This window comes from Phytophthora infestans, genomic scaffold (genome assembly GCF_000142945.1).
Source record: "Phytophthora infestans T30-4 supercont1.5 genomic scaffold, whole genome shotgun sequence".
Taxonomy (NCBI): domain Eukaryota; phylum Oomycota; class Peronosporomycetes; order Peronosporales; family Peronosporaceae; genus Phytophthora; species Phytophthora infestans.
Window position 1 is genome coordinate 1,720,215 of NW_003303754.1, and position 13,893 is coordinate 1,734,107.

Here is a 13,893-nt window from a genome sequence, read left to right on the forward strand (position 1 = left end):
TAGGGCGCGAAGCCCGTCGCCCAGCTCCAGGACTAGACGGTGGGGTTGTTGGGGCACTTGCAGAGACATAAGGAGGTGCACTTCGAGGCGGTGAAAGCGTTTGAGATGGTTGTGAAGGCTGTGGTACTCTCTCAGCTTCGTTGCGACCACTTTTGCCTTCAAATAGGTGGCCGTAGTTTTCGCGCACGACTTGAGCAGCGCGCTCTAGCTCAACATCACCACGGGTAGGCAGACTGGATATTCGCGCTCGAGTACGTAGCTCTGTGTACGTAAGCAGGTAACGTTAGTTACCAATTGATAATAACATCACTAAAGTACCTTACGGCTCGCATAATACTCCAGCACTGCTTTTTCTCCCAGGATAACGTTGACTCCTTCGACTCCGTCGGGATTGCATCCGGGACGGACGTAGCGTCAAGGCCCCGGCTTGACGAACGCTTGTTAGTTCAGCCTTGGGCTCTCAGCTCACGCCACACCGACCGCCAGGAAAGGTCACTCGACGTCACGTCGGCGTCACGAACTTGTTTGTGTCGGGCTCGCACCATCTTGGGTCTCCACTTGTGTCCTAGGCGCGCAAAATCGTGGCTGTCAGCGGTTACCTGTCAAATTTGCTGATGTGCATCAAAATCGTTTGTCTTAATTTTAATAACTATGAGCGACTTTCTCTTGCCAGAAGACTGATCGGGTTTTGGTTATGTAACAGAAGAAGATGATTTTGCCAAGATCGCTTATCTTAAAGTTTGTAAACCCGCTGGCGAGGGAAAATACGATGTTTTTAAATTTCAAGTCTAAATTGCTCTTATGTAGCATAATGCAGTTTATGAAAAAACTGCATTATGCAGCACGTCGGGTTGGAGGGGTTAAGCCTATAACTAGCCCTTTTAATAAACTACCATTTAAAAACAAAAGGGGTTCGTACCAAGGTCACACTGTCAACCTGAAGATTTGAAACGTGTCCCACGAATTTCTCGCAGGTTTGAAGTCGTCCCAAAACCCTCGACTGAGCTGAAGTCAATAGGCTCGGGCGCACCGATGCCTACGGGTAGCATAACAGTGAAAGAAGCATCTGCAGTACTATGCCGTTGCTCTACTACCTAGAGGCATCAGCTTGGGCGTGCCAGTGCTCTCCTCTAAGGAATACCAGTGTAATTGTCGCGTTACTCCTGGCATTCGTTTCGAATCGCTCCCTTCAAATTAGCAGCATGCGTGCTGAATAGCGCGTGTGTGTAGGACCAGCACTCAGGCCGTATGTATGTTGTTTACATAGCTTCAGGGAGAGAGCGCCCACTTAGCAAAGCCACTAGTTGCAGGTTTCAGGCAAATACTTGACGACCTAATTAAAAGTATTGAATCGTCAAGCGATGACGGTATAATCTATGGCTATCCGAGTTTAGGCCAAATTGATTAAACGTCACATCATAAAAAAATGGCGTATAGTCACCTGAGGGGTTGTAATTCCTGTACAAACGGATCTACTAACAACAAGACAGCATAGATGCGCTGTCTTGTGTCGCGTAGCCGCGAAATCCGATATCGAAGGCCAAGCGAAACATACCATGTCGCACTGCAGCGACAGCGACAAGGATGACTCAAGCTTCACCAGCGATGATAGCGATGGTCAAGCCAGCATAGGGATGGCTGCAGTAGGTATCGACGATCCAGCAAAGAGGACACCGACCTGGCTCGTAGATTCAGGTGCCTCTCACCACATGGGCTCTCGAGAGGACGGCCTGATCGGAGCGGTGCCATCAACGATGACCATCCCGGTTGCCAACGGTGAAGATGTGACGGCTAGCATGAAGTGCAGCTGCCTGATTTGTGTGAGTGACGGATGTACCAACAAGGCTGTGCTAAACCGCGAAGTTCACTCTGTTCCTGAAGTACACCAAAACCTGCTATCGGTCACGGAGCTCGCTGATCACGTTATCTCGTGCCAGTTCAATTCGAGCAAAATCTGCGAGCTAAAGGACTGCAATGGGAAGGCCATAGCTGTAGCAAATCGCTGTGGTAAATGGTGAAAGATGGACGGCGAAATGATGGAGCCTAACACCAATACTGTAGCAATGTTCGCTGATGTGTCGAGCGCTACACTTCAGCATTCGTACAACAGGCTGGGACGCATTAACTTTCAGGACCTGATCAAGATGCACACACACGGCCTGACTAGTGACATGAAGGTTCTTGTCCAAGAATCTCAAGTTCTGTCTACCGTGTGCAGAAATTGTTTGGGGTCACGGTGAAGGTGATTCGCAGCGACGGCGGCGGCGAATTTCGTGGTCGCGGATTTGTGGAGTCCTGCACGAGTCGTGGTATTCGACAGCAGCTCACTCTTCCAGACAATTTGGCATCTAACGGCAATGTAGAACGTATGCACCGAACGTTGATGAATTCTGCGCGTGCCATGTTGTGGACGTCTCCCCTTCCCGAACGCTACTGAGGCGATGTAGTGCTATTTGCCTCGTATGTGCGCAACCATGTGCCGACTCCTGCCAATGCGGATCACAAGGCACGTTGCATGTCCTGTCCAGAACCGCGCCCAAGGTGAGGCATACTTTGCGGTTTGGTTCTTGGTGCACAACTCACATTGCACACAAGAAAGGTGCATCTGTTAAGCGCCGTGCCAAGAAGGCAGTGATCATTGGCATCGGTAACAGCCAACAGGGATAGAAGCTGCATATCCCGCGGAGGAAAAAGAACATTGTGAGTGCTGACGTACAAAATATCGAGAAGATGGACGTCAACGACCCTAAAACCCAAGGGGGTTCTTGCGGCATTACTTGGTGAGAATGATGCAATCGATGATCAGCCGCAATTATCGACTGTGGCGCCATCAACTACGGCACCCAACGTGGAGACTCGATCGGCTCGTAAGCGGCGTGAAACACCCAGTGATAATCCTGGAGTAAGCTAAAACGAAGAGGACGAGGGCTCAGCTAGGCCCATCAGCGCTGGTGTTCATCGACGTGTGTTCGGATCTCGCAAGAAGCTGAAAAGCGATGACTTTGAGCTGAGTCAGGATCTAATTAGTGAGTTCGCCGGTCATGCTACGCTCTTGCTAGCGACCACCAAGCCAGCAGCCCCACGTAACGTTGCCCAGGTGAGACGGACCCCTGAGTGGCCGGTGTGGAAAGCCGCTAAGGTCGCTGACTTGAAGGGAAACGGAACTTGGGAAGTAGTGGAAATACCAACTGGTGAAAAGCTGATCTCGTCTTAGTGGGAATTCCTTATCAAGTTCAACAGTCGGGGAGAGCTCAAGCACTTTAAAGATCGCTTAGTGGTGAGAGGCTTCACGCAGGGCTTCAGGATTGACTTAGTCGAGACGTATTCTCCCGTATTAAAGTTTTTTCGAGCGTGCGATTCATGATTACTGTGGTTGCGCAGTGGTAAAGTCGGCTGAAGCTAGGTGACGTTCCAAATGCTTATGTGAAGGCTTAACTCCATCGACGTTCTACATGCGCCCTCCCGAAGGCAGTGGCGATAATGGCTAAAGCGTGGCTTCTTCGCAAGAGCCTATACGGACTCAAGCAGAGTGGACAGCTATGGAACAAGGCCATTAACGCATACCTGTTGTATATCGGCTTCGTGCGCAGCAAATTGAATGTGAACCGGGGTTGGTGCGTGTGGTGATGCCGCCGGTACTACGTTTCTGTCCAGGATGATGATCTCCTGAGCAGCTCGTATTGCAAACCACGCAAGTGTTCTACTTCCTTTTAAAATAATTTTTGCCCGCCGGGGGGGGGGGGGGCTGGCAGAGACCCCCCTCCCATAGGGCTTGCTCGGAACGTTAAGCGGAGACCCCCCCCCTAGTGCTTGATCGGAAGGTATCACTAGGTTGGCGTTATCAAGCTTATCACTGACAACAGGCGTCTTGTGACGAGCGGGGTTATCCCGGCGACCGATGCCCGTCAGGAGCGTACGCACATGGACATGTGATGACCACACGGAAAGCCAAAACCGCTTGCCGGAGATGGGACGAATTTCAGACAACGTCGCTGATGCCATTACGCTACGTGCGGGGTGAACCGAGCTGAAACCTGCGCCGTCGGTGATGATCTTGATGCGAGTACGTCGTCAAGTGTCGGTAAAATTGACGACGGTTGCGCAGCCCAACCATTCGCGCAAGACGTTGCTTGACTGAGAGTACGTGGTATTCGACCGAATATGCACGAATAGGATACGTTAAACCGACTCAAGATTGCTAGAGAGATGCTAGGATGGGCCAGTGACCAACCGCCTCTTAGCGATGCAAACCAAGTTAGCGTCGGATGCAGATGTCACTCGGCGTGAGCCAGCGTCTGCTATTGGGTTGTCACCCTCTCCCCTCCCATGGGTTGTGGGATGACGAAAAACCGCAGGTTATACTTTGCTTTTCACCAACGCAGTAGCCGAATAACGATCTGGGCAGATTATGGCAAGATTTTTTCTTGATGCCATTTTCGTTTGACAGCTTTCGGCGGGCATCAAAATGAAGTGCACATGGAGCGTAAAAGTATTTGTGGTGCGATAGCTGTGGTTTGCTTAGGCCTCGCACCACATGGGGGCTGCGAATGTGCACGACAGGAGCCTCCGATAGTATATGTCGAGATAGCTGGTCAGATCAGCTTTCATAATTGCTACTAAACGCTTCTCCTCGAGGTTGGAATATACGTCAGTGCTGTATGGTCTGCGCGAATGAAAGGCGCGGATAACGGACTCTAGTGCAATCATTTCGACGAGAACGTCCGGCTCGCTGATGTTCTCTAGGGCACACCGTTCAGTGGGGTCGGTCAGAATGTGTATCCACCAGTATAGGGCTTCGCGAATGTTCATCGTAGCTGGAACGATCTTTTTAGTGGTAAAGGCTACGCTCGTGTTGCGATCGGCGTTACAGGAATGCTCGAACTTAATGCGCACATGTCGCCTCGTGACGAAGGCAACCGCTCTGCGAGCGATAATCTGAGCGGCTTGCTTTATCCAGCTTAATTGTGGAATGTAAGATCCTCACGGCTTTAGTGGTTTTGGGTTCGGGCATGAATACCATACCAGTCGAAAATTTGAGCACGAGCCAAGGGCCTTCTGGCGAGTGTTCCGCCGCGTAATTGGCTTTGCATTAATAGCTTTGAGTCCGCGTACTAGATGTATGGCATGGCATAGTAGCTGCTCCGCATCCTGATAATTTGATGCGTCATTGCTAGCAACATTGATATGGTCGTCCCTCCCATGATACGTGAAAAACTGCGTGGGTTAGTTTCGTTTGTAGTGTGCCCATGCACGAAAGATATTACCGCACCCACAACACCTCAATTTCCCGGTGATTCGGACAAAAAGATGCAGCATACATCTCCATTATCAGGGCACTATATCGAGTGGGGCGACCGCCGAGTAAATACGCACAGTAGCTGTGCATGCCGACGTGTCGATATGTGCTGGACACGTCGCCGGCTTCGACACTGACTTCTCTGTCGAGCTGGCGATTGTAGGCGGACGATCCCGGCGACAAAGTCGTTTCCGTGCTTGTAATGTGGGTGACACAAAGCTTCTTGATCAGTGTGGTCATTGAGGGACGCGGGTGTTGGTACGACAAATCGTTAACTCGACCCGTTGATTGGCGTTTCCTCCTTCTCTTGTTTACGACCCCAAACGAGCTGACATGCACGCCGGGGCTAAAAAGTATTTTTAATTCGATTAAAAAGTTCATAAATCGAATATGTCTGCATCCACTACAATACAACGCCATGCGTCTTGCTCGTTTCGTGTTTTTTTTTACTAGGACATTGTAGTGGTCGGAGGTTGGAATTGTGATTAGACGGTCGCTTGGTTTGGCGAGGTACTGGTCGGAACTGCGGCACGGAAAACCCGTGTCGAGCAATCTCGAGTAGACATTGAAGATGCTCATGTTATTGGAGGCTTCACATAGAGCGCTGGGACTATGCTCTTATTCGGTGAATAGCTCGTGTTTGGTTAGGCCACGTAGCAATTCTGCAAATACTGGTAGGTATATTTGCTATAGCCGAACAAATTCTGACAAGGCTTCTTTATGTCGTTTGTTCAGACAGCCGCGACTGACGACAGGAGCAACGCTAGACCAAAGATCACAAGTGCACAGTTAATAAGATGGAGCTAAATTGCTTACCACAGATGTGAGCTCTGCGCTGCAGCGGACGCGTAATGCGGCGCCTGTCGAAACCGAGGGTGGGCGGTCTGGGAGCACCGTGACCAACTTTCAAGGCAAGTGCGTTTGCATAACTTCGACCGTGATCCCCGGCTCGCATGGTACGGATATTGGCCGTGGGTGCTATCGTGCTCGGAGGTAAACAATGGTGCGCTTTGCTGTAGTGCCATGGGGTGGTGATACGTGGTTGCTACCATGGGGCGAGCGTGAAGCACGCCACTTAAGGCGCTATGTGAAGACGTTGGGCATGGAATGTCATGGGCCAATTCAGGCTTTAAATCTGAAACACGGGCACTAGTCGTAGTGCAAGGTCTAGACTAATCGGAAAATTGCTCACGAACAGGATAACACTATCAAATGGGCATTTTTGTACGCTGCAGCTTGTCTGAAGTGGCGTTGAGCCCGCGACACGTCGGCATCCTCACTGGTGCTGGTGACGAAAATCGGAGCGAGAGTCCGATCTTGAGTTCGACTGATACTCAGTACACGAGCCTTGCCGTGACTCAGCTCCCGATGGAAAATCGGTATTACCGTTGCTGTAATGACGATCAATAAACGCTTGAACATCGCGCGGCAGTCAACGCCCCCACTCGTGGGTCCGCTGACCTTGGGCCCAGCGCTCTGTCGTAGCGCCGTTGCACATAATACCGAAGAACCGCAGGTACGACTCTCGCCCGTTGCCGTCGGGGGTGGGTGGGTGGTGGTGGGGGCTGACGCAGTATACGCTCCGACATAATTGACACACGACCGCCAGAAACCCTACGCGACGCAACTTAATAATTGCGCGGCGATTAACGGTGTCCTGACCATGATGCGTAGTGACAGGACGCTAAGTAGTATGTTGCATGTTAGTCAGCTGTTTGTACCCGCTTCGCTATAGTTGCGCCAGGATTCAGGTGAGACAGCCACCAAGTCCGCCCGAGATAGACGGCCAAGTACAGTAGAGCTAGGGCGACACGTCCTGGCGAGTTTGAGCCCGCCCCATGTTGATTAGTACGATACGCTTAGCCGAAACGTTACGAGGTGAATGTGGACGAAAATCAGGACATCGCCCAGAGCCGTGAGCCCGCTGAGCGTTGCAAGCAGATCATCCAAAGTATCACAGAGTGGTGTGGCTGTCGGTAGCGCGATACTACGGAACCGTTTGCGTTTATCGAACATCAACGAAGTGACTTCGTCTAAGGTCGGAAGTGCATGATGGTGAGACCGCAATTACTGAGACGGGCGATGTACAAAGCCATTAATACAGGGGATTGGCCTCGCGTGCGACGCATTCAGGTTCACATGTCTGGAAGACAAAATACGTGGCTGTAGTGCTCGCACCCGCGGGGGTGCCCATCACGTTGTAGCATCAACGAGTTGGGAGTTAATGTGCTTGGAATGGATAATACCAGCATTTCGCGCGAGTCCGTGGCGTCGGATAGCCAGCAGACCGCATATTTGGAATGCTCCGCGGCGGCGTGTCATCGACGTTGCCGCTCGGAGATAGCGTCCAAACATAGGTCGTGAGACCGGTGCAATTTTGCTGAGTGGTGGTTGTTGAAGCTGAGCTGGAAGCTACGTTGGAGGAGGGGCGGGGGTATCGCGGCTTGTAGTATTTGCCCTCGGATTTCGAACGTCATGGGAAAAGGCAACCATACTCTCCACGGACAGATCTACTGTCGCGAGAGGCGCCTTTGTCACAGGCAACGACACTCGTAACCCCTCCATAAACTTGTCCAGAAGAACGCAGCAGGGGCCCCGCGAACGTACTAGCAGTGTCTAATGATGCATGGGAGTTTGCAACCCACCGCCATGTCCTTCAAAGGGCGACATTGCGTTCTCGAATTAAAAATGTCAAACGTTGATCCGTACCTAAGTGGTACAAGAAAAAATACACACTGGTTAATTTAATACTGCTGGTGGTTAATTTGAACTGAGGCCTGTTCAGCCCTATGCACAGGTCGACCGGGAGGTGGTTGTATTGAATCCGTCCACTGGGGAGAACGGACCTGAAATGGTGTAGTGGATCCTCTTCGAACAAATTCAGCGCTGGACGTATGGAGGCCCACCTGAACAAGCAGGAGGTATTGGACTAGTGCCTATAGATGTCGAGTTCATCTCTACTTAGCTCAGACTTATGACCCGGCCCGACCGAAGAAAATGTATATCGATGAAATGTTATGGACTGGTACAAAACAGTTGGCAGACCAACAATTTGATTTAATTCTTTGATTACTTTTGTAGCCTTAAAAATAAAAACGAAGCAGATAGTAGTGTTTCGCGCTCTAAACAAAGGCAATAAAAATACTGTTTATTTGGAGTTGTCGAAACCCGCAAGCATGTTCTTATACATTATTCATGTGTCTCCCGTTCCTCAATTCGTGCCTCGCTCGTTCGTTGAATGTTGCAAATGCTCTTGTGCAGTATTGAATCCACCGCGTTTCCTCGTGCTCGGACACCATCTATAAGACATGTCAAGGATTTGGTCATTTCCACCCGTCCCGGTTGCGACGGCATTTCCGAAATTCTGGTAGCTCAGGCCATAATAATATTTATTACGTTCGCAACGTTATTTTTTTGTTTTAAAGAACGCATTCAAGAAATTAATGAGCATCAGCGTAGCATGATGCTCGAGACACGTTGGATGCCAATCTATTTAAAAACAAAATACGTCATACGCTACTAATAAGTGGGTGATCTACAAGTCTTTTATGGTTACATTCTCATCTTTTAAGACTAAACAAGCGCCGCCGAATCGACTATTTTTCACTCGACACGGACTTCAGCACTATATGCATTGTTAGCTACATTTTTTTCTCTAGGGCGGGGCCTTCGGACACGCAAGGTTGTACTGAACCGAATCGGTTCGCTGCCATGAAGATCTACTTCTATGCAATTAGGGCCGGCACGGCAGCTAATGCGATGTTAAAAGTATTAGTGTTTCCTGAGACAGGCAAACAGATTCACAACCGTCGAATATCGCTGTCGATAGAATGCAACTACCAAAGGGTCGGTGAGAGTGGGATGGCGTTTGGCCATGATATCGCCCTCAGAAAAAAAGAACGCTGAATGGCTGGGAAAAAGGCCCCCCGGGATCTGGGTGCTGAGTAGGGTGTCCTTTGGAGCACTTTCCGGAATGCAGGAAGAGTAGAAGACGAGAAGTGTTATCTGAAAGGTAAATCTGAAAGAAAGTTGAAAGTTAGCACGCACCTAGTTAGCTTCTCACTACGCGTAATCTACGAGCCTTGTTTCATACACAGGTGGTGGTGTCATCCGAAGCCGTCCGTCGTCGCATGCGATGGCACCAGTCACGAAATATTCAAGCAAGCTCATCCTCGTGGTCGCCTTGCAACTCAACCCTTCGTTCGGGCTGGCAGTTGAATTGGTCCACCTCCTCGACCTCCAGCAGCTTCTCCGTTGGAGCTGCTGTTGCCACGACCTCGCCACCCACAGTCTTTGGCGAGATGTCGGATATCCAACAGCCTCCCTCGAGTGTTACGCCGTTGGAATAACACGAAGCCGTAGCTGCAGCCGCTCGAATAGCACGCGTTGCAGCGGCTTGATGATGATGTCGGCAAGTTGCTCTTGCGTGGGTCAATACTTTACGACCACGTCACCCTTCGCGATAGCATCACGGATGAAGTGAAACTTGATGTTGATTTGCATGTTTTGCTGCGTGGCCATCTCGCTCTTCATAACCTTGATGGCTGACAGGTTATCCACGAGCAGGCGAGCCGCTTGGTACTGTGTCCACAGTGCAAGCTCAACCATCCGCTGCCTAATCCAGATGAAGTCTTCCACTGCCATTGCAGCCGCCACATACTTTGCCTCCATGGTCGAGAGTGCGACTGAGTTCTGCTTTTTCGAGTGCCACTCGATCGACATGCCATTCAGCATTACTACTACACCGGAGACAGATTTGGCGTCTCGGTTAGCGCCGGTCCAATCGGCATCGGCGAAGATTGTAATCTGGAACGTCGTCGCCGCGTTAGTACCAGACTGAAAGAACAGACCGTAGTCCATGGTGCCGCGCAAGTAGCGCAGGATGCGCTTAACGCCAACCCAATGTCCTTTAAAACGTCGTGCCAGGAAGCGCGCGAAGTAGTTCACAGCCGTCTCAATGTCTTGACGGATCCACAAATAGCGAATTCACAGCCTTGCGCGTGGCACAGCTGCGCTCCATGATAACGTTGTCGTCGTACTGGACCATGGTATCCATGGGAGTTGCCATCGCCTTGCGGTCTGCTATCTCCATGTCGATAAGCAGCTTCTGAATTGAATCACGTTGGTGGAGAATATTCCCGTCAGCGCGACGAGCAAAGCTATTACCCAGCACTTGTCCGCTTCTCCAAGATCCCTGATGTCGAAACGCTGGTTCAACTTGCCCATGACCCAGTCGCTATCCTCGTCACTTTCACCGGTGACGAGAACGCCATCCAAGTACAAACCAAGCAGCGAAAGCTGGCACTCATGACGGCGAAAGTACAGACAGGGATCCCGTTTGTGGATTCCGACCAAATTTGCTGTTTGCCAATACAGTCGTCGAGAGCTCAGCTCTGGACCTTGGGCGCTTAGAGGATTTCGTGTGTACGACATACTTCGCAGCCGCGCTTTGGATATTTGATACCTTCGTTATTGAGCGTTTTGGTGCAATCAAACGGTTTGTAACGTTCATTGTGTCGTGGGTACTCTGCCTGAAAACAATGACACAGCTCGTAGCTGATATGATGTTGGTAGCGTACCGAGAAGGGCGCTTTGTCTTTGCTTTTCTCGCTTCTTTGATCAGAGAGTGGAACATTTCAAAGCCGCGCCAATATCAACCAACGAGGTTAAATCGCCTACACGACGGCATGTTACATTGCTGTTATTGCTGCACTCTTCGCACTGGTGCGAGCCTGGGTTAGCTGGGGCCAATATGGAGTAGCCATGCTAAGGATGCAAAACCGTTCCGGTCACCAGTTTGTGAGACCGGTCTTCGGTGTCTGATGTCTGTTGAAGTAAGAAAATCATTATTAAAAGACATTCCATAAGTCGTGTACCAATCAGGCAACGGTAGTCAAGCTTAAATGTCGCCAGGGTAGGTCTATCGCGCAATCCAAGGGCTGGACCGCGATCCGAGAATGTACCGCACACACTCATTGAGAGCAAGAGGCGCGACGCTATTGTATCGGCAGGCGTTAACACAGTAAAAAATCCAATTCCGCGGAAGCGTGGCCTCCGACACATTTAGGCATTACGCTCTGCTCTGTAGAGAATGCTTGACATCCTGGTCTCGAAATTCGTCAGTGGCTCCAATTTCATGAAAATTATCCACCGATATTCTACAACATAGCCTTATTTTAAAAGGCCGTCATTGTATTCTTATTCGGACAACGTTAAAGGGTCTAGTTAACGGTCATCGCTGAAGTTTAAACATGAAGCTAGTTTGCTCCTATCACGGCGGCTAGCCAAAGGAAATATGTGTTCTATCATTCCCATTTTTAATGGTATGCACGAGTCCGAATTGCGGTTTTACCGGGATAACCAGGAAGTTCAAATAATGCTAATTTGTTGAAACCGGTAACTGTGGTAAGTAACCATACTATGAAGAATTCGATATCGGGAAATTTTTTATCATTATTATTTTGTAAGAACTAGAAGAAAAAAACTAAGAATTGAAACCCGATAATCATGGTCATTCCTCAAAGATCTCACCCTAATTGTAGATGTGCGCTGTTTAGCTCTCACTCGTTTTGTCCACTACTAGTACTCATCAGACAACTCCGACGACGCATTGTGAAAACAATGATTGTACTTGGCGGATTAAGGTAACGTCGCCGTAGTGGCGATGCAAGAAAGGGACTCCAGAGATCGAAGGTCCAGTAGATGGCAATCAGCGTTCGTCGACAAATGAGGCTGCGTCAAACAAAATGACACGATGAACCTAAGTACGAATCGCGATTTAAGCACTCTAAATGAAAGCGGGGCGTCTCCTCTATCTTTTGAGCCGTTATAAGCTACAGAATGCTTAAAACTGAAGAAGTTGTGGTCGCTAAAAAATATTATCTCCATTTATGGGCTCTCGAAATGACGATACATTTAGGAGTGTTTTAAGCTCAATATTTTTTTTAATTTTAAAATTAAAAAAAAATCAAGTGTTATTTAAAAGCCCTTGTCAAAAGTAATGGAAAAATGGTAGTTTTACAGTTTTTTTTCGATGGAAGTTTACAATAAATGTCACTGTTTCGGTTAAGTGCGAAAATCAATCGGCCAACTTTAAGCTCGATTATCTCGATAACTCTAAATAATTCATCAGTATCATTTTGTTTGATATTATATTGAATATCATATCAGCAAGTTTATAGTAATAATGTTGTGGTGATATCGGAGCCCTAGCTACAGCTAGCGTTATTAAGTTTAAGATGGTGCTAAAGTAAAGGATATGCGCGGTTTTGGCACCGATAATCTATCCAGTCATACTTTTGAAGGATTTCAGGAACAAATCCCAATTTTGGACATCACTATAAATGGCTTCGCTGCTTTCTATATTAGTAGAAGTTGCTCCTACCACCACGGATTTATGTCTAGTGAATAGAGCCATGGATTTACAGTTTTTTTTAGTGCGATCCATTCGATACGATTTATAATTGACTTTGGGCTGCGATCTGATTCTCACTGCTGTATAATATATTTAATTATTTTTAGAAGAAATGGTAATTTATACCCGGCAATATCGCACCCCGTTCAAGTGCACAGTACACAGATAAGTAGTTTGTAGTATGAGATTGGTTGGTTGTGCGGCTAATGGTTTTGTAGCAACATTGCTACAGACAAAAAAATAATTATTTACTACTACTGGACTAATGCCTGCCGGAGAAACGAGAAACGAATGGTATGAAGCAACAACGTACGTAATATTATTTCCAGCAACGTGTCATCCTGAGTGACTGACGCTCACACTGAAATTCTTCTTTTTGCCAATTATTGGAACCCAATGGGCGACACAAGCTTAAAGCTAGTGCTTAAAGTACGCAGCGATAAAGTGCTTGATCGCCGATTCACTAACACCTTGCCTTCTCATGTAGTCTGCGGCTTCTTCTAGTGGCTGCACCGCCTGCTTCCAGGAAGTGAAAATCATTCTCAAGTGTTCCGGGTCAGTTGCCATCCTGTGAAATTGACTGTTCGCTAATTTATTCAAAGCCTTTATCTCGCTTGAGTCAAAACCGAGTACACGTTCTTCTTCTGCCGCGTCGCCATTGACAACCGTCTTGGAAGATCGCAGCGACCTCGTTTCAGCGTTGTTATTAATGGACACCATGCTACCAGAAGCAAGGAACGCAGTCGACGCTGTAAACAACAGAAAATAGGTGAGACGCACTCTTGGACTTGGATTTGGCGAGTGGAACGACTTGCGGGCTTGTGGGTAAGTTGGAAACTGAGTGTGACAGCCCGCTAATAGCGGGGATGTCGTGCTCAGTGGGTCTGGCCTACCGGTAATATAAAATTTCATTTAAAATAGATGATCCAACCCGCGACACACTACTGTACCACTCTCGTCCGATGCAGGATTCGCCAATGGCTGACCGCACCACTGCTTGTACCGATTATTGCGCAACTTATCCCCAGACATCGTTTTAGTATTTACATGTTTTATGTAGACTACTGTGCCCTGTCCGGTTATCACACTATCGATATCGTCTCATAAGATACATGTATTAAACATTTTGGCACGATTGATATTCGTTCGATTCTTATTATTATGGTGTGTTCTAAGATATCGT

The 13,893-nt window shown here is 48.7% G+C and overlaps 1 protein-coding gene across 1 annotated transcript; it reads right to left on the bottom strand.

Moving 5' to 3' along the window:
- Window positions 1-13,127: 13,127 nt before the first annotated feature.
- On the bottom strand, window positions 13,128-13,622 carry PITG_04167 (secreted RxLR effector peptide protein, putative; the record flags this gene model as incomplete). Its single annotated transcript, XM_002905814.2, has 1 exon — window positions 13,128-13,622. The coding sequence occupies one exon, from the start codon at window positions 13,620-13,622 to the stop codon at window positions 13,128-13,130; it is 495 nt and encodes a 164-aa protein (XP_002905860.1).
- Window positions 13,623-13,893: the final 271 nt, after the last annotated feature.